Consider the following 26,856-nt stretch of genomic DNA (forward strand, 5'->3'; position numbering starts at 1 on the left):
AGAATACGCACCCCCAAATTCCTCTGCTTGTTGGTTCTGTATTGAGAATGGGAATATTTTTTGTCGCGCATAAAGAAGAATTTTATTATACAATGTACGTACCATTCAATGTCTGGGAAAAGACTAGGTTCTTCGCTTGCGTCATAATTGTCCAATCAGCACTCTGCTTTCAGCCGCTGAGCGTGCAATCATTACTCACCGCGCGCAAATTCGACTCATTCATTTCGTTCCTTCCGGGATCGCAATAGACTTTGCACGCAGAATGTCATGACAGATCTGAGGTTGAAGCCCTTGGCTGCTGGCTGGAGGCGCCCTACGTGTTTTACGTTTATGTGCACTCATTCATTCAGCAGCCGCCGCCTAAACAATAAAGGGGACGCCATACAATGAAAGCAGGAAACTTGACTGTCCAGGAACGCCTTCTGTTCAACTTCACGTCATAGTTGAAAGACGGATCTAGTGGCATCGCTTTGACAAAAAGACGATCTAGATGTCGACACTAAAGCTCGAGAGAGTACTCTACATATGCCGCGCAAGCTTTACATGAGTTTTCGACATGTTTTCCCGAAAACCAAATAGGTAAGTCGGCTGATGATTTGACAACTATGCAGTGCACAATTGCCGATAGAACAGGCTATAATTTCGATCGAGATCGAGCGAGAATGGGCTCTAGACGTGGAATCCTGATCAGTCATGTATGATTTGTACGTAGTAGGCACGTAAAATTTCTACATTTCCGATTCTGGTGCATAATATTGTAGATCTATGAGACTCATAGTATGAGTTTCTAGTGGCGGTGGCTAACAACACACGCACTGCACTAAACAGGGCTGGAGATCACTGGAGTGGATATGAAACATTTACACACTGGTCACTGTGCCTTGGCTTGTGGAGATGTAGACAGAAAGACCTCGGCGTAGGGTTCTATAATATCCAGTCTTTGACGTTGCTGAGTATCCACGTAGGAGTAGAAGAAGATCCGTCTGTCCGGAGGAGTCTTTTATTTTTTGCCATTAACGCTCCCCTCCGGGGATCCGTGAAGCCAGACGCAGTCTCCGTGGAACATTCCCCGACGGACAGATACAGACCGATCTTTCAGTCAAGTGGAGATGTTCTTTCCTTTTTTATCAATAGCACTAACAACAATGCTGTAGCCTGTAGCTTGCACTTGAGCTTTGCGGCACTAGTACTGGGTACTGCCCGGTAACCTAAACCATAGCCTCGACATTGGCTACCTGTGATCCAAATTTTCTTGTTTTCTTTGGCACACATAACGTTAACTTGACATGGTGGCAATAATGCCTCATAAGTTCTGCCAATATGGCAGTAGTGCAGAATTCTACAACATTGAAACAGCAGAATCTCTCCTTGTCTTAAAGACATATAATTAAAGAAATGCGCTGATCTTCAAACACGGATCTTCAAATACAGAAGAAAAAGAAGAAGAAGAAGAAGGGAGATTGATTCTATTAAATTCAGAGTCACAGAGAACCAATGTCAAACAAAGTTTGTTTTCTTTCCATGTAGATTCTGTGTCTGTATAGCTCTGTGGACGCCTGGTCTGACTCATCATGACATTACTTCTTTCCCAAGATGTGGTGTGGTGGTTGCGTACCTTAACCTAGCAATGTACAAGCATGTAGGCCCTACTTTGTGGAATCACTGCTCTGTCCTTTTATCAAGGAAAAAAAGAAATCAGAGAATGAGTATGTCTCATTGTCATCAAGAATACATTGATGTGCATGTATCATTCAATTCATTCATTCATTGACTGTCCCCTCGCCCTCCTATTAATCTACAATTGTACATTGTATTTTGCATAGATCACTTCCATGGCTAGACAGAGAGTTTTTCTTCACTTTCTCTCTCCTAAATGTGCTTCCTTTTTTGTCTGGTTTGTGCTTCTTTACCAGTGAGTACGAGGAGACAGACAGCGCCAGCGATGGCGAAGACTACACCGACCAGGAGATGAGCGACTCCTCGATGTCCTCATCGTTTTGCTCATCCAGGAAGGAGATCAGCCGATCAAGATGGACCAAGGATGAGGTGAGTAAGAGGAGCAGGGAAGGGAAGTAAATTGTAGTATAGTGAGGTGCCCGTACCTTGTCAGGGGCCTGAATACCGTCACCCTGCTTAAAATTGTTTTGAGCGCACTAAACAAAAATGTATGCCCGGGACTGTGTTCTGTACCCTTGAATCTTGGCAGGGCTACCACAACCAAGCAAATTGTGATGAAAACCGAACTAGTTTTTCACGAAAATCTGAAATTTTTATAGGGCTATAGGAATACGTGTTATAAGTCACCCGCACGCATCTTTTACGTGTATGTCTATGGGAACATCATGGTCATTGCGGGCCCCTTCCTTAGCGCGCAACTTTTTCGCATCGTTCGCGTTCGACGCCGATAGCCGGTGAACTTGTGATTCCATTGGAATTTTCAGCATTTTTCCTGTATGTGAATTGGATTTCAAAGAATTTCAGTGGCGAAATGTGATTCAAATATTGGCAAACATTAACTATAACGAGGTGCGGGTCACCCAACTATACCCCTCCCATACATTGTATATCTCTGGAGCTCATTTGTAGTGGGCTTCCCTGAAAACATCAATTACAGTATCCTTGGCTTACTCTGGTAGCGTACTAATCAGAGCATTTTTTTTTTTTTTTTTTTTTTTTTTTTTACATGACTGGAGTGCCAGATTAACTGGACATCTCATTTCATTCACAATGCAGCTACCACATGATAATCACACACCTTTCTGCAGCAGATACACAGCACACAGTACATGTACACATCACTTTACAAACTGTTACAGTTGTTCTTAGATCACAAAATATCCGTAGTTTAAGCGTCTGCAGCTTAATTTTGCCTGCAGTCCATTTGTATTAGTCTGTGATGGTCTGTAATACAATATTACTTTATTCTGAGTATCAACTGAATTGAGCTGATGTCTTAATGTTTAATAATAGAAATTTATTTCTCTATGTGGAATTTATGATTTTTTTTTCTAGCGTCTTAGCTGTTCCATTTGACACCAATAAACAAACATTTTTTTTTTTTTTTCATTTACTGAAGTTGATCTTGATCTTGATGGTGTACGTTGATCAGCCCTGGTAGAGCAACACTCAACTTTTAAGGTGACCTATGCAACAGATTGCTTTCATACAGGTTTCCTGATCCCTGTAATCTGTATAAATGTCTTCAACTAAAATCTGAATTATGCACACATAATTCACGTTTGACGGTGCCTCATCTTCGTAGGACGACCAGTTGAGGCACGTCATCGAGCTGCACGGCACGATGGACTGGAAGGGCATTGCGTCCTTCTTCCCCAACCGATCTGAGTTGCAGTGTTACCATCGGTGGCAGAAGGTCTTAAATCCAGACCTGGTCAAGGGACCTTGGACAACTGAGGTATGAATTGTTTGGGTTATTATGTTTTGGTATATGAAATTTAAGACAAAATACCAACATCAATGTTCAAATTTGTTCAGACAATCCATTTATATATATATATGTATATATATATGTGACCCGCTACAACAAAATGATCCTAAAGTCGGGCGAGGTCGATTATTTGAAAATTGCATGACATAAATCCCTAATCCTTCTGCTTGAAATTGGTATATAACACATCATATAAAAATAATCGGCTGCGGAGATATCGATGTTTAAAAGAGAGCATGTCGATACGTCTAGGAAATCACTGTTTCGAGAAAAGCGCCCTAAAAGTTCTCCTTGCGACGCAATCACGATCAAAGCACACGCAAGTCAGTTTTCACCTCCGAACAATAGAAGGTAAGCCCTAGCAACCCCCGAAATGCTCATTCAAACACAGCGTCGGCGGTCTCCTCACCGACCAATCAGTGACCAGGATGGCAGGAGAAGCGTCTGGGCATAGCGCAACCCGCCAGCACGCACCTGGCCCAGTCGACTGGGCAGTGTGCGAGCTTCACGCTTCGGTAATAGCGGCAAGCAGCAAACTGACCAATGAGATCACTCCGGTCGTTGTTAGGGGCGGAGCCTACAGTATGTGTGGCGCTCACTCCAAAATTTGTTCGAACCAGTTTCTGCTTCGTTGAAACACCAAAAACATGGTCCGGAAAAACGCTATTTTTTGGTCTTTCCTTTCATCATTTTGCTTCAAAATTTCGACAGATGATAGAAGACATGTCAGACTCTGATAATATGTCAAATTCAGAAAATCGTAAGTTTTGAACAATTTTGATGCTCTGACTTCAAACTCGATTTTCACGGCTTCGACCGTGCGCGACTTTAGGACCATTTTGTTGTAGCGGGTCACATATACACTTGTATACACACACATATATACAGGACAAACAAACACAGAACTTTATTTTGTTGCTGTTGTATACATTTTACAGGCTCTCCTTTTTGTGGACACATAATTTTTTATACTCTTTACATCATGCCCTTTCAAATTTATTTCAAATTATGTCCATTTTCCAAATGCAAGCTGACATTGTAACATCTGCTTTAATGTCGATTTTTTATTTTTTTTAAAGCAAATGCTCAAGTGTTCAAACATAGAAGATAAGGAGGGAATTTGCTACAATTTCCATCACATGTGCCTGCAGTTAATGTTGAAGGTGAAAAATAGATTTAGCGGACACAGGGTGAGAACAGATACCAGTATTTGTGATGGGAGCATGCTGCTTTTGTAGTTGTTAGCATGACCAGTGGCATATCAAATGATTTTGGACTGGAATGTGACAAATGGCTAGATTGCAAGGGCTTGAAACTTATTGCACCAAATTTTAACACAATTTAAGACAAAGTTTTGAAATTAAGGGTAAAAGGGCCACTTGGTATGATTCCAGCTTATCTTTAGACTGTTCATGACACATCTTGAACAGCTTGCATAATATCCTACCATGTGAGAGAGAGGTAGCTGCAATGTAAATTAACACTTGCAGAAAGATAGGTAGCTGGATAGATGCTCACATGACAATTTTTTGATCCAGGTGGTCTATGAGAGTTTTTGCATGTCACAGCAAGATACTAAAACTTTGTGACAAACATCCTTTTACAAGGGAAAAAAAGAAGGTTTTTTTGTGTCATGCCAAAATTTATGACATGTTGGAATTGTTTGTTTAAAAAGGGGACACTTTGATCATTATACAGAGTCAAACATTAAATTGGAAAAACTGCATCTGGCTTTTGTCCAGTGATATCGCAAACACTACATTTTAGTACACAGTATGATCCCTGCATACTATTTACTAGTGCACATGTAGATTTGAGGACATGTCCATAGAATGGAGACTGGTAACTAGTTTCTCACCATATCAGGAGGACCTCTTAATTAGGGAGCTAGTGACGGAGCTAGGCAGCAAGAAGTGGTCGATTATCAGTCAGCACATACCTGGTAGGATAGGGAAACAGTGTAGAGAAAGGTGAGGGTGTCTTCTCTCGATCCCATCGTTCTGTTCACTCACAGTTGTTGAGAGTCAACATGTTTAATGACTTTCCTTGGACTGTGATTGTTTTGTTTGTTGGTTTATGTTACAATGTACGTATTATTAATCAGTGTTTTTGTTATCGAGACGGTACATGTGTTTTCTCTGAGATGGAGTTTTTGTTAGCCATTGCAAAGAGTCAGTGATATGTCACTTTGTTTTGTTTCTTGTTCATGTTGTGTATTATTTAAAGTGTTATATTTGATTTGTTTTCACCATACACTGTGGAAAGGTGAGGTGTTTTCTGCTCATGATTGTCAATAGTCAACCTTTTGTTGACTCTTTATTGAATTTGCTTCTTTTTGTGTGTTTTTTGTTGCTTACGTATATTTGAAATGATATGCATCCATCCATCCATGTGCTCACACTGTTTGGTTGTCATAATTTCGATTTAGATTTGTGCTTAGAACTCTACATTTTTAATAATCCATAATTGATGGACGCCACTAGTCCACATGTTTTCTTGCTTTGGGCAGTTAAGTAAGTGCTAGAGTGGGATGAACATTTAATACAACTCCATCGCAATGCAAAGATGGCCAGAGCTAAAAATATAGAAACAGACTTATCCACTGGTTACAGAAACTGCCGTTAAAACTCACTGCTTCAAAAGACGTTTGAATTCAAGGATATTGTCACTTTTTGTCTTTTCGAAGTGTAAACCACTTCCCAAATGCACAAAGCAGGGAAAATATTTGTTGTAACTTCCAACATCATACACTGGTTCCTTGGCCACCGTGTGGAAGTTGGAGCTAAAGGTTTTGTGGCACATTTTCTGTTGACAGTACCATAATAGAAATAGACGTCTTTGAGCATATATTTAACTACTTCCAGTTCCTCTGTTTTGTTTGTTTGTTTGTTTTTTTTTTTTGAAAAAAAAAGCAGAACAGAAAAGATGTAAAGGTGTGTTCTTCATTGTGTTGATTGGTTCGTATCACTGTTCTATCAGTTCTGTATTATTTAGCAGTTCTTGTGTTGATTCCTTGCATTTACCCAATTCATTATTAAACATAACAACCCATGTTCTACCTCGTTCTTGCATGCTACGTTACGCCTTGTTGTTTCTGTTTCGAATTGCGCCCTCGCGATTCGGACCCACAGGAGGATGAGAAGGTGGTGGACCTGGTCCAACAGTATGGACCGAAGCGCTGGTCCCTCATCAGTAAATACCTCGTGGGCAGGACGGGCAAGCAGTGCCGGGAACGGTGGGTCAGACGAGAAAGTCCATGATAGAATCCAAGACTACATAGAAATTATGAAGAAACGAGAACAATGAACGGCACCATCAACCTCAGCTCTACCCGAAAATTGAACTCGCGCATAAAAACATGCAAGAGTTGGCTCCACATGCACTTTACACGAAGCAAAAACAAAAATGAAACACAGCAAAGTCCCCTTTCAGTACCACAGTAGTCCATTTGAGAATTAACATAGATATGCCTAATATGATAATATGTTACTAATGTATATTGCAGAATAGGGTGAAATCTTTGCACATACTTTTTCCCAAAAGCACAAACATTAAGATTTCTGTGACTACGTGTACTGCAATTTGTGACTCCTGCATGTGTACTTTAAATATGGAATATGCTGGGATTAATTTGCTCAATTACTCTGACATGAGTTTTGAGTATACTTTTCTCCCTACCAGTTACTGTATGATACCCCTTTTACTCAACACAGTTTATTAATGTACTGTTTTATATTTTAAACTGTTTCATCTTTCTTTTCAAAAGCCTCATCTTCATGCAAAGTTTGAATCTCCTATGTTCTTGATTTTATTTGATTTCATTATTGTGCACATGTTGAATTGTTTTGTTGCTTTAGTGGACACATATGTTCTGAATAAGTGCTGTTTTATTTTCTGTACATGCAGACATGCAGGTAGGCATCTGCTTTCACTAAATATTGAGCATCAAAAACAAATAAGGAATATCAGTGATTGAAGTTTACTAAGTGTACTATTTGACTTCATGTCGATGGGATTCATTGCTACCCCGTTACCCAAAAATGAAACCAACCAACCAACGAACAAAATACAAGGCATTAGGCCATAGAAAAATTTGATAAAAATTATGTATCTCCAGCAAATCTTTGTGGAATTATGAAAGCACACATTCCACCCTACTAATTTGATGTGCGTGTACATTTTATTATAGCTGTTGCTTTCAAACCACATGTACATGTATGTTGCAAATTTTAGGAAATTTTGTACTGTCTTCTTCTTCTTCAGCCATATCTTGATTGCTATTGTCTTGTTTTGCTCAGTTTTCAAATGTTTATCAATGTTATGTAAACAATGCTTTATTTGTCATGTGTAGATTTTTATTATTAGTGTTACATGTAGGTTTGTTTGTTTTAGAAATTTTCATATTTTCGTTTTCCATTTTGGTTGGCAGGTGGCATAACCACCTCAATCCAGACATCAAGAAATCAGCCTGGACTCAGGAGGAAGACCGAGTTATCTACGAGGCTCACAAGAAACTTGGAAACAGATGGGCTGAGATTGCCAAGCTACTACCGGGCAGGTATGGTTATTATAAGATTTTGCAGTGTACATTGCGATATGACTTGTTAACCCATTGAAGACAGACTGACATTCCTATAACAGGCATTTCCCAATCACCCGTGCCAGAGAATACTGGGGACTCGTACTCAGTGGTTTAAAAGCACATCTATAGCAAACTTTTGGTAAGGTAAGTTTCCTTGCCTCGAAATGTATAAACTTGCTTTTGTTTTAATATATTGTTTGAAGTCTTAATATGAACAGCAAATGTTGGATATTACCATGAAGTGATTTCACGGATCCCTATTCCTACAATTTGTATGATTCTGCTATACTGAGAGTTCACATCATCGGTTGCTCAGTTGTGGAACATATTGTTGGGGGAGAATGAATATAATCACCCTGCCACCCCCCCCCAAAAAAAAAAAAAACAACAACAACAACAACAACAACAACAAACAAACCAAAAAAAAAAAGAAAAAAAAAAGAGAAATTCAAAATTGCCCTATTAATAAGAAAGGGAAAAAAAATTATTTATATCCACCCATGCAAGATTTCAGAAAAAAAAGATCGTCCCTGTTTTGATAATGGGTTTTCAGATTTGTTTATATGGAAATGCCAAACTCTTTTGCAGGATTTAAAACCTTTCTAATAGAGGCCAAAGATACTCTGATGGAAACTGCTGCTCTTTTGCAAAAAAGAACAGGAATATGCCTTGTCAGCCCTATGAATCCTGTGTTTAGTTATGTATTTACTAGGTTGACATTTTTGAGGCAACTCACTATTAACCCGTTGAGGATGGTTTGATTTTGCTACAACACGCATTTCCCATAGACACCTGCCCGAGTATACTCAGGACTCGTCCTCAATGGGTTAAAAGATCAAGATGTACATTGTACATATATGTATCTTTACAACCAGATTGTCCTAATGAGAGGTATGAGAAAACTGCCCCGATCTGTGGAAAAAAAAAAAGAAGAAAATTGTAATGCATGCATGATACTCACAATTGTCTCTCTGATAGCTCCTAGGAGCCTCCCTGGCTTTGGTGTGTAAATTTTGGCGGCCCTATTAAGTAACTCTGTGCCCTTGTAACTCTACAGGTAGCATGTTCAATAGCTGTGAGCATTCTCTCTCATTTGGTGAACGTGGACCCAAACTGTCTTCATGTAATATCCTCTTTTGTTTTTGTTTTTGTTTTATTTTGACAGGACGGACAATGCGATAAAGAACCACTGGAACTCTACGATGAAGCGAAAAGTGGAGACGTGTAATCCGTACACACCCAACAAGGCCCCTGTCTTTACACAATTGAATGAGAGTTTGGTAAGTGATGCCTGTATAATGATAGTTCGTCTGAATTTAAACTTTTCACCATTCCACACACTGATAGGTTATATGCTGCTTTAGAATCTACAGTGTGATTTTTATACAATATTGTTGGGTTTTGTTTAGATTTTGTGTGATACAGTTGGTACATGTGTAAGTTCAGAGCTATGTGCCAAGGCAATGTAGCTTGAACCCATTGAGAACAGACTGATTTTGCTACAAAGTGCATTTCCCATAAACACTTTACTGAGTATATTCCAGACACATCCTCAACTTGTTAAGCTATGCCTGACTAAAGCCTTTTCATTGGCTTTTTATTGATCCCCCAAACTTGACCTTAATAAAAGCTAGACAGACCGTTCAGGATCAACAATGACTCTGCCTCAGTCCTACAGGAAGGACAGGGTGACACAAAAGGGATTGGGGGATAGGAAGCCATTCTCATAGGCATAGCATAATCCTTTCCAGACATACCATGTATGTGCCTATTGATTATAAGCAATTAAGTACCACAGCAGGTATGCTCATGGAATGAGCAGGAACTAATCGGGTAATTAACCCATTGAGGATGGGCTGATTTTGCTACAACACGCATTTTCCATAGACACCTGCTGGAGTATACTCGGGACTCGTCCCCAACAGGTTAAGAATAAAAGCACTGTCAGATGTATTGATTAGTTGGTGTTAAAAGGGATCGTATAGTTTTGGTTGAGACCTACCTTCAGGTTTCTAACAGTTGTTGAAAATAAGAAACCTCTCACAAATTTAATGTGAAAAAGCATAGATAAAAGGTAATTCCAAGAGGACTTGAACGTTTGTTTGATGAAAATTAGTTTTGAAATGGCTGAGATATCCAAAACAGAGCCATCCTAATAAAAGTGGGATCCAGCTTTTATTATGATCGCTTTGTTTTACTTGGTTAAAGGATGTCTCGGCCATTCCAAAACTGATTTCCATCAAATGAACTTTGAATTTATCATAGAATTGTATGCTTCATAATAATATGTGTTGTCATGTCTCACAGAAAGTCAAAAGCCCAATCCTCATCTCCACCAATGCTAAACCATCCCATTAAAAGTTATTTTTGATTTTTGTTTTTGTTTTTTTCATTTTCCTTCTTTTCTTCTCAGTCATCGGGAAGCTCCTCAAAGATGTACACCCCTGACAGTGACTTCATGAATGCTAATTCTATACGAGGTGAGTTCAGTGGTTGTGCTTGGTGAGAACACTATTAAAGCAGAATACTTGGCTTTGAGAAGGCTATCCACATTGTAATCATGGCTAACAACAAGGACTTAGGGTGAGGGTTGTGATAGGGTTTTAAGTTTAATTTGATGTGAGGATTAGGAGTAGCTAGGGTTTTGGTTATATTTGTGGGGAGAATTTTGTGCCTGGCTTTGTCAAATAGCTTTCAGATATTTCATGGGAGCAGCTGGTTGCTGCAGGAGCAAATGACATGGAACCAGTATTAGCATGTATCACTTATTCCAGTAATATAAACTTAGGCTGCGTTTATAAGATTTTGCATGCCGTGAATCACCGTTTTGAAACACTGTTTTGAGACACTGTTTTGAAACACTGTTTTTGTCAGAACTGCGTTTATAAGATTTTCTCCCGAGCATGTCGGGGCTCTGTCGGACTGCGCCACTGCGCAACTCAATCTGCACAGTTTCTTCCTCATGCAAAAGGTCAAACAGGGCGCGCGCAAGGCGTTGTGACGGTATTTAAATAGTATTTGAGATCACGGTCACGTTTATAAGATTTTAAAAACACTGTTTCTACAGAATCACTTTTTTGAAATGTACTATTTTGTGCTTTTCAAAACAGTGTTTCAAAACACTGTTTTAAGTTATGGCTAGTGTTTTTAAGATTTTTTTTTTCTTGCTAGAAACACTTTTTGGCCAGAAACAGTGTTTCAAAACACTGTTTCTGGCCAGGAAAAAAAAAAGAAAAAAGATCTTATAAACGCACTTAAGGTTTTTAGTTTCTCATCATATCTTTATCCATTTTTGCCCCCTCCAATAGATGTCCTGAGAATGCGGGGGCAAGGTCAAAGAGTCGTCCGCACACTCTACCCAATGGGCTGCGACTCGGCGGGACAGGATGGGGGCCAGGCGAGTACGTCGAAGGTCAAGGCAACGATCCAGGAGAGCCCCTCGAAGTGGTTCATTATGGACAACGAGGGCGAGATATCGCCATTTCAGTGAGAACACAATTCTATTTAAATGTATTTCCCCCCCCCCCCCCATTTCAGTGTACTAAACAATCTAGTGCACATTGGTATCCACCTCCATCTTCCTACTGTAAAAGTGGAAATTTTCAAGGTGTTCAGTTGAAATATTCGCGCATTTCGCGCAACCAGAAACTAGCGCAAAAATAAAAGCACGTGAGAATTTTTGCTTGCCATAATGTTCCTGTGCGTGATGTCTTGATTCCGCGGATTTAAAAACATGTGATACCCTTTTTACCTGGCCAAGCGCAAAAAATTAGTTGCGCAAAAATATCCACTTTTACAGTATTTGATAATTATTGCCTAGGGGCATGCAGAAACCTTGAGCAGATTCCTTCCATGCATTACAGTGTTATATCCTCAGAGGTTTCACTTTAACCTGTGCACAAGCCTTCACCAGACATATCCCATTTTGACATGAAATGATTATTAAAGACTAATTTGTATTCATGGCAGAAAATGAATAAAAGTCTTGCAGTATCCAACTGCAGTGGACTCCCGTAATAAAGGAGTCCCCGGGACTGGCAATTTTCTTTTGTTATATCGAAATGAGGTTATGACTGTACAAATGAAAAATAGAAATACATAGAGACTGAGTGAATAATGTTGTGACCTGAATTTTTTACTTTGTTTCATGCGGAATTTCATTCGAACTGTGTCTTTATAACAGGAGTGCACTGTACTTTTAGACTGTCTGAGGAAATGAAGTTGAACATGAAATTGGAAACATGAACCGAGAACATAATATGGTGGTACAAATGTATCTTCTTTTTTTTTTACAAACAAGTTAATTTGAGAGTTTTCAAGAGCTCACATCAAATATGTATATTTTGTTTATCTGTACATGCACTTGTGTTTTCAACTTTGTTGTTTACAGTGATTTCACTGATCTGGTTGAAGTTAACCAAGTCTTTGACCTGGATGGCAAGACTACCGGCATCACAAACTTTGACATGGCCCTCGGGGTCAACTCCAGTACCCCAATCAAATTCACTCACATGACCTCCAAGGGATCCACAGGTAAGGATTTTTTTATACAATGCATGTGACCCTTCATCACAAAACCAACAAAAAGTCGCCAGATATGGATTTTTAGTTAAGGGCAGATTCTGGAAGAGCGGACTCTAAGCTTTCAAATGATGTTTAATTCAATTCAAATGGACTCTCCTCTGAACCTATCTAAATACTGGAAAGAAAGCACACACTCTGGAAAATTGTGAACAGAGAAAAGGGGCTGTGAAGTACAGGGTCTATTCAAGCGCTTAATCTTTAGACAACCGTGCTAGCTGTGCAATGAATGGGACCAAAAAACAGGATATAAACCACTGGAGCAACAACAATAAGGGGATTATGTGATTAAGCTGAAATTGAGCATGCTCCATATAAACATTCTGTCCATGGTTTTAGAATGGCAACTTTCAAAGCAGATTATCCTTTCAGAAGTTACATGTATTGGAGCTGAAAGTGAAGAGTGTGCAAGGGATTTTCAAGAAATGAAAAAGGGCCTCTGAAACATACAGGATTTCACAATTCTAAAAAAAGGAGGAATTAGAAAAACTGCTGAAAACATGCTTTCCCATTCATTTTATGATCCCAAACTTATGCATAAGTTTTTGTCGGGTTTTGTGATGCACAGTCCCAAGTGTAGTTCTGGTATCACATTTCAACTCAAAACTTGTGCATCTATTAGGTTAAAGTGAAGATGGGTAGACACATGTGGATAAGCAGAAATGTTTCATCCGGTGATTACAAATGATTTGTTGGATCTTATCTATTCTCTACCCTCAAGACTAGGAAATAAACCATCCATTTCCAGGGATCTAATTCCTTGACAGCCATCGATGGCCATGTGGTGGCGCCATCAATGCCTCTTTTGTTGGCCGTGATGTCCCCCAGATCAATCATATTCTCAATGCTTACCAGTTCTAACCAGGCAAAGACCAAAATTTTCCATGATGACCTAAAAGATCAGCCGTACATAATGCTTCTCTCCTTTGACAATCTTACAAGTAGTTTCTAATTTGTACAAATATATGATGAGAAATGCCCTATTTCTACAGCCCCTCATCCAGTGTTAGAGTTGAAGTAATGTGCCTAGGAAATGTTGCTGCAAAATATTATCCTGTTACAACCTTATTCTGTTTTTCCTTCAATAATCCTGATCAGGCATTGATTCTCCCCAGTCTGTTTCAAACCTTCCCTTTTCTGCTAGTTGCAAAGTTTATGATCCTGTGAAAATATTTCCCTCTCTGCCGTTCTTCTAGGTTACCGCTTCGACAGCCAGGCTCTGACGGAGATGTCCCGAGAGACGTCCGGGGCACTCATCCCCATCACCTCTCCAGTCACCTCCAAGTTTAGCACCCCGCCCACCATCCTCCGGAGGGCCAGACGCAAACAGGTATGAAATATAGGAAGCGTGGTGAATCGCAGTTTGGATGGAGATGACACAATAGGGAAACTCTGCTCTGCCTGTGAAGTGTACATGTGTACAGTCACACCTGCCTTAGCGGTCCCCTGTCTATAGTGACCACCTGTAAAACCTCGTATCTCAAAATTATTGAATATTTAGGGGAGCAAAAAAACGTGGCAGCCAAAGCACTTTAACAAATGGGATTACCTGTCCTTTGACATGCCATGGTGGCTTTATATTTGGGGTAAGACGGCTAGGATTTGGACTAAATCTAAATCATCTGAAAATTAATCAAAACAAGTGATTTTCACTGAAATTCGAGGTGAAAGGTCTTATCAAGCCAGCAAAGGTATACAACTCAAACAGAAGAGCCAATATTTTAAAAGTATTGCACGAAAATGAATTAAAGGTTAATTTGTTCATTTTTTTTGTTTTTTTTTTGAGGATGAGTCCCAAGTATACTTGGGCAAGCATTTATTGGAAATGCATATTGTAGCAAAATCAAACTGTCCTCAGTGGGATAATATCACTATTCCACAAGCAATGTTGCCACTACAAAGTGATCATCACCTTTCAAAACTGTGTGTCCCCTCCCCCCCCCCCCCCAAAAAAAAAAGGAGAAAAAAAAAAAGAGAAAGATGAACTAAAATAGAGGCAGTACCATTTATCAAAGGTTTGTGGGAAACAAATGAAGAGGACATGATTTCATCACCACCTAGTATCTAATTTCAATACATGACAGAGACTATTGTGACCGTGCACCACAAAACGAACATAAAGTCGCACACACTGATTTTGCGTGAGGACTGAAAATAAGTGAAATGGGTCAACCTAGCCGATCTTGACGTTTTCATACTTTCTGAAAGAGCAGGTCTTCTTTTGCATTATGCTAAAATTGGGTTTCATAAAACGGGCTGGAAAGTGTGTTTTTTAGCAGTTTATTTCGAGCGTTTTTTGGTAGAATAGTGTGATTAGGTGTGTCTTTAGAGTCCCTTTTTCATTTCTGAAAAACCTTGTGCACACTCTTCACTTTCAACTCTAATAACTTTTGAAAGGATAGTGCTACTACTTTCAAAGTTGGCATTAAACATGGACAGAATGTGTTAATGAGGCATGCTTAATTTCAGTTTAATCTGATAATCCCTTCATTGTTGTTACTCTGGTGGTTTACTTCCTGTTTTTTGTCCCATTCATCACACAGCCAGCACGGTTTGGTATTAAAGATTAAGCGCTTGAATAGACACTGTACTTCAGAGCCTCTTTTCTCAGTTCGTACTTTTCCTGAGTTTGTGCTTTCTTTCCAATATTTAGATAGGTTTTAGGAGAGTCCATTTGATTTGAGTTATACATCATTTTAAAGCTAAAATTCTACTCTTTCAGAATATGGTCTTAACTAAAAATTCATGTCTGGCGACTTTTTGTTTGTTTTGTGGTGCAGGGTCATTTTACATGTATAATCTCTTCAGCAAAAGTATGTGAAAGTTTTGACATTCCTTAATTTTTTCGGTCTTTTTCATTGTTCTCAAGAACATTGAATATTTTTTTTCTTAGTATGTGACATAGCATCATGTCCCTGTTAATTTAACCCTATCCTTCTTTTAACCTTTGTGAATTTTGCAGCGTAACAGTAACCAGAGCTCAACGTCATTCGACATCTCCTTGAATAGCTCCCTCGGTTCGGCACTCGAGACCCCTACCAGGTCCCTCGTGGGGGGCAACAGCACTCCCCAGGGGACACCCATCAAGATGCTCCCCTTCTCCCCCTCACAGGTGAGACAATGGCCGCAGTTACACCCTGGCCAAAAAAAAAAAAAAGAAAAAAAAAGAGAAATTTTAAGATGGCAATCTTTTAAGATCTCTGAGTTTTGCCAGTGTGACTGCAAACTTCCTGTTAAACTTTTCGCTACACTGTAAAAATTGATATTTTCCTGTGACTAATTTTTTGTGCTCGGCTGGGTAAGAAGAGTTTCTCGTGTGTTTAATTCTACGGGATCAAGACATCAACTATGGGAACATGTAGCAAACAAAAATATCTGCGTGCTTTTACTTTCGCACTAGTTACTGGTTGCACGGAATGCGTGAAACTTTCAGTAACATGAAAATTTCCACTCTTGCTATTCTTCCCACTCAAACTAGGGATAGATATTTGCCCAACCCCCCGTCAAACTTCTTAATCTTATTCCCATGTGACCGCTAGAAACTGAAACTTTGAGGTCCTTGTCACTTGACCAGTCCGCCACCTCTGCCCCCCCACGGAAGAAAGCAGTAACTGCATAACTGCTGAGCTGAGATAAATGCGATTTTGTGTTTTTTGCAGATTCTTTAAAAACACAGAAACATTCAAAAATAATTTTGTGGTATGATTATGCACCATACCTAGTTGTCTAACAATACCTAGGAAAAAAATATGTTTCCATTATTTTTTAAATGTTATTTAGGAAAATGCAGTTACTGCGGTGGCTCACCCTTGATTCTGGGTAGTTTCCCCACGGAAAAAAGCAGTAACTGCAGACGGCCAGGAGTCTGCTGTTTTCCCCATGGAAAAAAGCAGTAACTGCACATGTCACATGACCATAGGAGGAGAATTGTTACCACCACCAGGTTATAAAGTTCTTCTACTTTCTGGTTAGTCTAGATCTATAAGATCTAGGACCTAACGCTAGACCTAGACTAGGTCTTGTCAATTGAATGGCATTCTGTGTAAAAATAAGGTACATGTAGGCCTACCCTAATTGAACTTTGAAGTGCCCGGCCTTGCCCCTGACACATGACCCTGGACTAGACAATAAAATATCAAGTCTCTTCGTCTTAGATCCTAGTCGAACTCTGACATTACACTTAAGCTAGACTACAGATCTATGCCCAATGTTAGTGCTAGACCTAACAACGTTAGATCTATTACGTTAGATTAGGCCTACTGACATTTTGTCTAACACTAAACAGTTAACAATAGATCTACTCTGTAACGTTAGATCTGGTACGCGGTAGACCTATAGGGCCTACATCTAACGTTAGTGTATTAATACTAGTGCTCATCTCCCTTCAATATATTTTCAGCTCACCTAGATTTTCTTGTTCTGGCCAAAGCCATGGCTACCATGACTTTTCCTCTGCAATTCATGATAGATTTACAGGCATGCCTGGACCGCAGAAACTGTGTGACAGCATGGTTAGCACTGGCAAGATCACTCAGACTGTACCAGACCTGCAATACTGTGCAAGTGATGACTGTGATGTGATGCAGTGTTTAGCTAGTTACTGTGCAGTATGCTGCAGAATTTACGCGCATGAAGCTAGCTGCACGCGTATTCTACACTCTGAGCGCGCTGAGTCTGCCAGGTTTGCTAGTCTCCAGAAAGAAGCTTTTTCTACAACTTGTCATATGATTCCCTGCGGGCAGAGTCAAGTTACTGGTGAAACACTCTTTTTTATATCTACTCCCCTAAATTATGGAAGAAACTGCTGTTTACATTGTTAAAAAAAAAAATAGTAGAAAAAATAAATGGTATTAGGGAAAAAAATCTACAGGAAGGACTATACAGAGTCTGAATGATTAGACTAAATTGTTAGTTACTGCTTTCTTCCGTGGGCTTTGTTAGTTACTGCTTTCTTCCGTGGGGAAACTTGCAAAGTTGAATCAACTGGATGCAGTTACTGCTTTTTGCAAAAGTGAAAAATTGCATTTTTGGTCACTTTCATTTTTTTTTTGTGCAAAACTGACCTGTTAACATTGGAGAGCATTGGGTAAACTATTCATTTTTGCAAAAAAGTAAACATCCATAAAAATGTCAGTTACTGCGTTTTTCCGTGGGGGGGCAGACCTGTTTGCCGACGATTCCTCCCGCAGCAAATGGCCATTATGATTCACAGGTGTTCATCGTGTTTATGGTCACTGGCCATCAGACGGTGTACCCTTTCTCCTTTCTTGTTCACATGCACTAGTGTCACAAACTTCTCAATTCAAAGATTGAAAAGTTTTGATGCCAGTGTGAATGGATGACTAAAGATCGCGAAGACTTCGCAATCGTGAATACCACAAACTTTTGCCAATGCAACTGTGGCTAAAAATAAGCTTTAGATCTGTGTTCGCTGCCCTGTGGGGTGCATTCGAAAAGCGCTTCTCTAGCCCCTGTCTGGTTAAACAGACTTGCCCTCTACGGAATGCATGCACCAAAGCGCAGCTCATCAATAACATTCAACGCCAGTGAAGATTCTTCTGCTGCGCGAGTGTTGCACATAAAGCCGTACACAACTTGTCACAAGAATTTGCAGATTTATCTGAGTCAGGCTGTCCTTCCTACTGTATGGTCTATCCATTCTACCTGGTCTTGTAAACCAGATGGTCCCGAAGTTGCTCGTTCACGCTCAATGAACGTGCCCTCATTGCCCATGTTAAACCAGTCATAATTCAAATCTATCGGATCAACTCCTGACTCGTTCTAAGAACCTCCCTAGTTCGATATTTGACCTATAGTTTGCCATTTAAAGGGATGGTATGATATTGGTGGAGATGAGGATTTATTTTGTGAGATACCAAGAAACCACTTATGAAATGATTCATCAGATAAACATTGAATCTTACTTCGAATTACATTTTCTTTCATATTTCACAAGAGGTTTCTCATTGTTTCACCTAAAAAAGTCTTAGAAACATTAAGTTAAATCTCAACCAAAACTTATACAATCCCTTTAACTGAAGTCATTCATAACCCTGCGTTTTCACTGTTATGCTGATGCTGTACTCTTCTTCTTTTTCTTCTTCCAGTTCCTGAATGTCAGCACACCGGTACCCATCTCTATCTCCTGCCAGCTGACCTCCACTCCCATTGGTGGAAACCATCCCAATGCCACGCCCACTACCATGACAACACAGGCTGGGTAGGTTCACCCTGCTTCTCTGAAACCACACATGATTTAAATCACCATCTATATTTGAGTGAGAGTACAGGTTGCAGTGAGTTTGTATGATCAATGATCATGTGAAGGACCAAGACAAAAATCTTCCAGAGGATGCATTTTATGTCAATATTTAACCTGAGTCATCGGGGTCCTCCCACAAGACCGACACCTATGAATCATACAGCCCATGAGATCGATTGTGAAAAAAAGGTCCACGAGTCATACTGCCTACGAGTCATACAGCCCATGAGTCTGACACTAGGCAAATAAGGCCTGTGAGTTCAACACTAGCTAAAAACAGCCCTGGAGGTTAACATTGCAACATGTTTCACTTGATATGTCCATCTCATGGGCCTTTTTTGCTTATAGTTTCAAACTCAGATGTATGACTCATGGGGTGTATGATCTATGGGTGACAGTCTCGTGACGTGCACCCAATGTAACACCTGTATATTGAGATATTAATATGCTGATGGTGAATAGAGAACAGCTTATCCCTTCCTTGCTTTGTTTTAAACCATAGTTATGCAGATATACTGTATTTACCTACCAGTAGAAAAGGACTCCCCTCTGTCATTGACCACTTCACTGGATCATTAACTAAATGCAGTTTTTTCTTTGGGCACACCTGTTCCCAACTAACTGAATTTTTAAATGAAAGTGATAGATTATTAAGCACAGGATTGAATATACAAGGAGGGAGCTTTCTTTAGTTTGTCTGCCCTCTGTACAAAGAGTGAATTATTTCCAAATTCTCTTGAAATTGCAGCACATTCCGAACGCCACGGATCCGACGGGCCTTACTGGACTCCACCCCTCGGACACCAACCCCTTTCAAGGATGCCCTTGCTGCCATTGAGAAGGCGGGAGGACCGCTGAAAAAAATGGTGAGGTTCAAGCAGTTCATGCTTTGTGTATACACAAGCAGAGATTTCAAGTAGGGATTTCAGTGTGTCTAAAGCCCGCCACATACTATACGATCAGACCAGTCGCAGGACTCTAGGACATACAACCAGTTGCACGACTTGACACTGCACACTATACAATCAGACAACAACGATTGCTCTGGCTACGGTGAATCCATCAAAGAGTGTAGAAGTGCACACCTTGCCCACTGCGTGCGCTTGCATTTTACTGTATTGTGATTGGTTAAAAGCCCATGACCAGTTGTGAAAATTTCACAAATCTCTACGACTGGCACTAAGACCCAGTCACTCGACTGGCAACTAGCAAAGCTGAAGTCACACTTCCGATCTTACCCCGTAGAGGATGAGTACGTCCCGAGTATGTAATACTTGGGCAAGTGTCTAGGGGAAATGCGTGTTGTAGCAAAATCAGTCTGTCCTCAACGGGTTTCGGTCGTATGATCGGTCTGAACATCTAGTGTACGGCGGCAGGCTTTAGGGATAATGTGATGCTTGAGAACTTCTCAGTCTAAAAAGTATTATTGGTCAAAGTTTGGGTGCATTCAGATTGTTCTCTGAACTATAAGTATGCCTCCGAACGAAATGACACCAAAGGCATTATGTTTTGGGGTCATCTGTCTTTTCTCACCTTTCCATCAGTCCAAAATCAGCTAACGTTTGAGGTATCCTAATGACTTTTCTTAAATACATTGTAAGTGGAGGAAGTTGTGCCTATCAACTTTTGGTGCACATGCTCCAGGTCAAATTGGTAAAATTTCACTACTTTTCCCTATATCTCTGTAATGCCTGAAGGTATATATCTATAGGCTACATGTATTACCAGATAAATATTTTTTTTTAATGAGAGTTTTGGTCTATGGGGTCAAAGGTCTAGTGAAAAGGCTAATTTTTTTTCTTTCTTTGTACATTACACAAGTTTCAAGTTTATTTTCCACATCTCATAAAAAAGAAAGAAAATGAAATCAATGTGATTTCATGTAAGCATAAAATATGCATACAGAAAAAACTATCATTAGCAAAATAATGCAACATTATATATGATATACATCGTGATAATGATATAGTAACGACAGCGAATTATTTCCCATATATTCGCGAATGTTTGCACATTTTTGCACATTATACATGCATATTCGCGCATCGTAAATTCGAGAATATTCGCGTGTTGCAATGCGCTGTGTGCTATATTTTACTTCGAATATCAGATGCCCATTATTTCTGAATATTTCCGAATATTCGCGAATGTGCGATTCGCAAATATTCAGAAATATTTCTGAATGTTCGCGTCGAAAATAATTGGCTGTCGCTACTGTATCTTGTGAAATTGGAGCTCATAGGGTCAAAGATCAAGGGCCAAAGGTCAGGTTAAAATGCTAGAATTCTGCTATTCAAAGTTGAACTAACACTTCTTCTCCATACTTTGGAGATTACAGTTACACATTAATTGATATTAAAAGAAGTCTATCAGTCAGGCTATCCATGATTGCACCCTCCAGCCTCACACACCCAACCAGCTGGCGGACATTTCTGAAATCATCGCCCGGGACGAGAGGGAGGGGCAGCGGAGGAACGAGATGAGAGCCAAGAAACGTGTTGTGGTGGAACAGGTGAGTGCGCCCTCAACGGTTAATCCTTTAGATAGTGGGGAAATGTACTCATAAAGTGGCATAATAATGCATAACATATAGACATTGATTAAAGAAAAACAACAACAACTACTCTATGCCATCACAGGGTTCAGTGTATGCATCAGATGAAATTTACTGCAGTATTTTTGTATGATCATATATTTTGTGTGTGTGTGTGTGTGTGTGAGTGTGTTTTTTTTTTTTTAATCCCCACTCTAATAGATATTATAGCTGTGTCAGTGTGAGTACAATATAGTACCTTAAAGCAGATTTATACCGTTTTATTTTCAGGGAGTCCCTGACTTAATATTTCATGTGTATTGTACTTTGCATTTTCTAAGAATGTTTTCTGATAGTATAGGGCTCAGTTAAATCTAGACTTAATTTTTTAGTTGAAAGAGTTTTCTCCTGTAAGAGCCTAAATCTGTATGTCCGTTATCACGTCTTCTGAATTTATGCAAATTTCTCACCTCCAGATTGGGGTATCGCCAGTGAAGAGAGTGCGAAAGTCACTGTCAAGCTGCATGCAGGGAGATAAAGAGAATGTGGCTGGGGAGGAGACTAGGCAAGAAGGGGATGTAAGTATCATGGCTGGAACAATATTGCGGCTGTTTTGCAGAAAAAAACTATTCAGGCTTATACTGCATCGGAGCAGGGTGCACTGAAAACCCTTTAGCCCACAACTAAAACTCGCTCGTACAACGGTAGGCAAGGAGAATAAATGGCCGCTTGCCCAATCAAAGTAAGGGGCAGTTGTCGTAATGTCCATGGCTGGGTGGGATGAGTCCCTTTTTGGGAGTCATCTGAGTTGATACAAACCTGCAGCTCTATCTCAGGAAACTTCTTTTTTTTTTTTCTTCTTTTTTTTTTTCTTTTTTTTTGGGGGGGGGGAATGCACTGTACAAGTACTGTAATACACGCAACCAAAAAAATGCTCATGATACATGTATATGCTCCTTGCTTGTAAAACCTCAGTGGCACTAATGCAGTGACTTATACCTAGTTACCTGACTTAAATTTCTAAAATTAGGCATCACTCAGATAAGACATTCTGATGTGTATAATAATCATGATTACAGAGATGATAACATAGTCCTTGGCATTGGCCAAAACTTTTTCTTTTTCTTTAAAGGAAAAAAAAACGATCAAATCCTCTAACAGTTTCGAAAATGAGGGAGGCTGAAGAGTGATGTCAAAAAACCTTTCATTTCTGCTGTCGGTAGTGATTGACACTCGTTATTATAAAATTTGTAGAAAGAATCCTGCAATCTCATTGGTCAAGAGCAATGTATCAATTTTTTATTGGCAGCACACTTGATCACTTGTGATAGATGCAGCAAACTTTTTGTTGCGCGTACCTGCAACAAAGATTTCGCGTACTTTATAGTGAGAGATGGCTTATACCATACCTGCATAGACTGGCTTCGTGCACTTGGCAATGGGTGGCTAGCATGCACCAGTACCTTGCATCAGTAAAAATGTTTAGGCGTCAGTAATTACTAATGTATGGTTTCATCTACTGTATGGGAAGCTGAAAAGAGAGACTTGCAAATTGTTAGAAATATGATGAAACAATGGTTTTTCAGGCAAAATTTGTCACTGTTTTATAAAACAAATGATGTACGTGTCTTTTTATGTGCCAGAATGAATTGTGCGCATGCAGTAACTATGGAATTTAGCCTAAAACCCACTCACCTTGTGGATTAAGCACTCCATATTTATCTTTATGCACACATTTCCCACTGTGCATCATTTGTATACCAAGTTCTGTCCAAGGGAGACACTGTCTTGTTTCTGATATCATTTATTTTTTTCTCTTCACTACCCCGCTTTCTCTAATTAGGAGAGCGTCCTCGCCTCCAGTTTGATGATGTCGCCCCCTACGGGCTCCAGGGTGCAGACCACCACCATCGGCAACCTCTTCGGAGGAATCAAGTCTCTTAACGATGCCTTCAACGTCCCGAACACACCGTCCCCCAAGCCGACCACCAAGGGCCCCCAGCGCAACATCAGGCCGAAGGGTCAGGCACCGAGCAAGCCAGCGCCAAGCATCACCAGGGTAACTGCCCTAACCACTCTCTGATTATTCAATTTTGTTTAATAGCAAGCATTTATTTTGTCTCTTGTGCAATTCACTTTGTTTTTCTGGAAGAGATATTTTTCAAGTACAAACAAAAGGAAACTGACTCATTTTCATGTACAGATATTTTTACGAATGGGGAGGTCACAGACATTCTCACGAGATGTTGTTTTCACAAATTGACACTGAAGCTATCCTAAGTACACTATTTTCTCAGTGCATGGTGACGGTCCAACAATGATTCTCGAAATTCACAAGAATGAAACCCTCCTTCCCCCCCCCCCCCTCCAAAAAAAAAGCTCATACAGTATGTATAATAACAGTTTATACAGTAATATTCAGGGGTCGCACTTAACTTTTTTTTTTTAACTAGCCAGGCGGACTACTTAGAATCAATTTTAACACTGAAGCAATATTTTGGCTAGCCAGACGGACTAGTAACTTCATAATTTTATGATTTTTAGCTAGTCCGACGTGATTTTGGGTGGCCAATGGCCAGCGCGGACCATCGCCAATTTCGAACCCTGAGTATGTATGTAAAACTGACCAAGGGATTCAATCCACATTCAATCCTGGTTCCATTTTCATTCCTTGAATTTTCATGCTGCAGATAAAGATTTCTTAATTACAGGACAAGTTCACCTACATTAGCATAAGGATTGAGAGAATGTAGCAATATTAGTAGAACACATCAATGAAAATTTGAGGAAAATCGGACAATCCGTTCAAAAGTTATGAATTTTTGAAGTTTTTGTGCAGTCACCGCTGGATGAGAAGACTACTGCAGTGTATGATGTCACATGCGTACAGCAATATAAGGAAAATATAAAGAGAATTTCCCAAAATTTCATCTTTTGAAAAAATACACTTTCCCTTGACTCGTTACTGACATATGTTATGGGTAATATTATTCCCATTGCCTTTAGAAAGAGGCAAGTCCGCTCTTTTATTATGCGAAAAAAGTGAAACTATGTTGAATTTTCTTTACATTTTCTTTATTCTGTTGTACTCATACGACATCACGAGCCTTAGTAGTCTCCTCATCCAGCGGTTCCAACACAAAAGTTTTTAAAATTTGTAACTTTTGCATCGATTGTCAAATTTTCCTCAAACTTTCACTGATGTGTTCTACTAATATTGCTATATTCTCTCAATCCTTATGTTAATGCAGGTGTACTTGTCCTTTAAGTCTTACTCTGTTTGTGCATGCATTTCACCTTCTCGTGTACAGTATCCAATAAGAAGTGCAATTTCACATCATGTCAAAGTTGACTCAACTGAACAGAGTATTACTCTCAACTTGTGCAGTTTATCATACTATATAATTTCAATCAGATTCAAAGGAAGATAGTCATGAGATTTTAAAAAAGTTGCAACAAGTATTCGCCTGGTAGGAAGGCCACACGAACAAATTTGATAATACAATAATGTCATCATCGCATGGTTCTCCAATTTGTATTTGAAAATGTTAAAATCATGTGGTACATCTTTTTCCCCGAGAATGAATCAAAACTGATTGCTACAAGTCTACAATAATCCTATTTGAAGGGTACATCTTATTTGTTCTAGATACAGTGTAAAAAAAATACAAACAAACAACAAGTTGAAACCTAGTACAAAATTGGACACCATATGTACACAGTTTCTTACCTGGGATAACGTAATAACCTCCTGTAGTTTGCATATGTGATTGCTCTTGACTTAGCACTTTCATAAAAACTTATGAAACTTTGAAATACAGTGTATATAATTTCATTTTTAGGTCTGATTTTCTTACCCTGTCATGAGCTGCATTAAAAAAAAAATGGTAAAAACCTACCTGATTTGGGAATAATTTTCACCTATTGCAATATGGAGCACACATACAATTGTATCCCTGTATTGCATGTTGGAACCTCCCACATTTTGATCCGTAGATGTTGCCAGTCCTGCTGCTACGCATTATATAATTAATGACGCACCACCCTCTTATTTTACTCCCAATCACTTTGGCTGCAGGGTACACATGACAGCGAGTGGTGGAAGATAGCGTGCGGACTGACTAACGACCAGAGGTTCATGAGCAGCCAGGCGCAGCGGATGGTGCTCCGACAGCACAAACCTCGCTCCCTTGTCCTCTAAGACAACCCAGCTCCTTCGTCATATGGTGACGTCACAGCCTTTCCCTCATCAACTTAGGTGGCTCACCTCTAGCTTAGGACATCCTAGCCCCTTTTTATCATCTGTGTTGACTTAGCTCCTCCCCCATCCTCAGGAGAGGCTTAGCTCCTCCCCGTCCTCTTCAGGGACATCCTAGCTCTTCCCCTATCATCTTCACTGATTAAGCTCCTCCCCCATCATTATGGGAGGCTAAGCTCCTCCCACATACTCTCTGCTTTAAGGACACCCTAGCTCCTCCCCTATCATCAACATTGACTAAGCTCCTCCCTCATCATCAGGGGAGGCGTAGCTCCTGCTTACATCCTCTGTTAGGACATCACACCTGACAACATCCTGTGAACCACCTTAGCTCCTCCTTCATCATCAGTGGAGGCTGAGCTCCTCCCCTTTAATATTTCTCTAGAACATTCTGGCTTCTACCATATTATCCTCTAAGCCATCACAGCATCTCCCTCAACATGAAGACAGGCTTGGCTGTTCCCTCATCCTCGAGTTCTGATCAGCTTCTAATACAAATGTACATCCATGGATATATGCTCAGGAAAAATTGTGTGCAAAGCAATCCCAAGTCGCACTTCAAATCATCGCCAGCATCCCTCTTATTGGCAAAACATTCCAAAGGGTTCTCCCAGAGTGTTGACTAAGCACGGTGGAGCCATCTTTAAAATGTGAACGAACTTCATGTGCACGAAACTGATATCTAGTCAGGAGTGGATTATCATCATGGCTGTCACCAACATCTGTTAGTGGAATAATTGTGAAGCTTTTAGGAAAAGTCAGAGAATGTTTTGGCAGACTGTTGCCCAACTTGTAGAATGTTTAGGAGTAAGAATAATATGAAACTTGCTGTGATACTTATAGCTGTGTAACTATTTGACTCTCTCTTGATAAGAGACTGTATTTGAGCCATTTTTGATGTCAGAATATTTGGATGTTGTGGAATTGAAGACTGTTTTCTTCTTTCATAAAGCAGGGATATTTGATGAAGTTCTTCTGTCAAATTAGCGACACAAAGCCAAGTCTCAGTTAGAACATGCAAGAGTACAGACTCTTAGGTGATATACATGTGCATGTATTAGTGGATGTAATTAAATAAGAGACTGTATTTAAGCCAAAAAAGGGAGGAATAAGTATTCTTCCAGGCTTTTGTCCTTGATTCCAGCCAAGCAGGGTTCGTGTGAATCGTTTCTTGTCATTTTCACACAGTCAG

At 39.8% G+C, this 26,856-nt stretch overlaps 1 protein-coding gene across 1 annotated transcript; it reads left to right on the plus strand.

Annotated features, from left to right (window-relative positions):
- The first annotated feature begins 413 nt into the window (after positions 1-413).
- Positions 414-26,856, plus strand: LOC140226342 (myb-related protein A-like). Its single transcript, XM_072306832.1, has 18 exons — positions 414-579; positions 1,914-2,046; positions 3,263-3,415; positions 6,580-6,683; positions 7,878-8,006; positions 9,196-9,310; positions 10,338-10,340; positions 10,444-10,510; positions 11,339-11,516; positions 12,421-12,563; positions 13,808-13,941; positions 15,574-15,723; positions 18,719-18,831; positions 19,622-19,739; positions 21,275-21,385; positions 21,883-21,984; positions 23,250-23,465; positions 25,485-26,856. Exons 1-18 carry the CDS (start codon positions 557-559, stop codon positions 25,605-25,607), a joined length of 2,115 nt encoding a protein of 704 aa, XP_072162933.1. The 5' UTR covers positions 414-556; the 3' UTR covers positions 25,608-26,856.

The sequence above is a fragment of the Diadema setosum genome, chromosome 3 (assembly GCF_964275005.1).
Source record: "Diadema setosum chromosome 3, eeDiaSeto1, whole genome shotgun sequence".
NCBI lineage: Eukaryota > Metazoa > Echinodermata > Echinoidea > Diadematoida > Diadematidae > Diadema > Diadema setosum.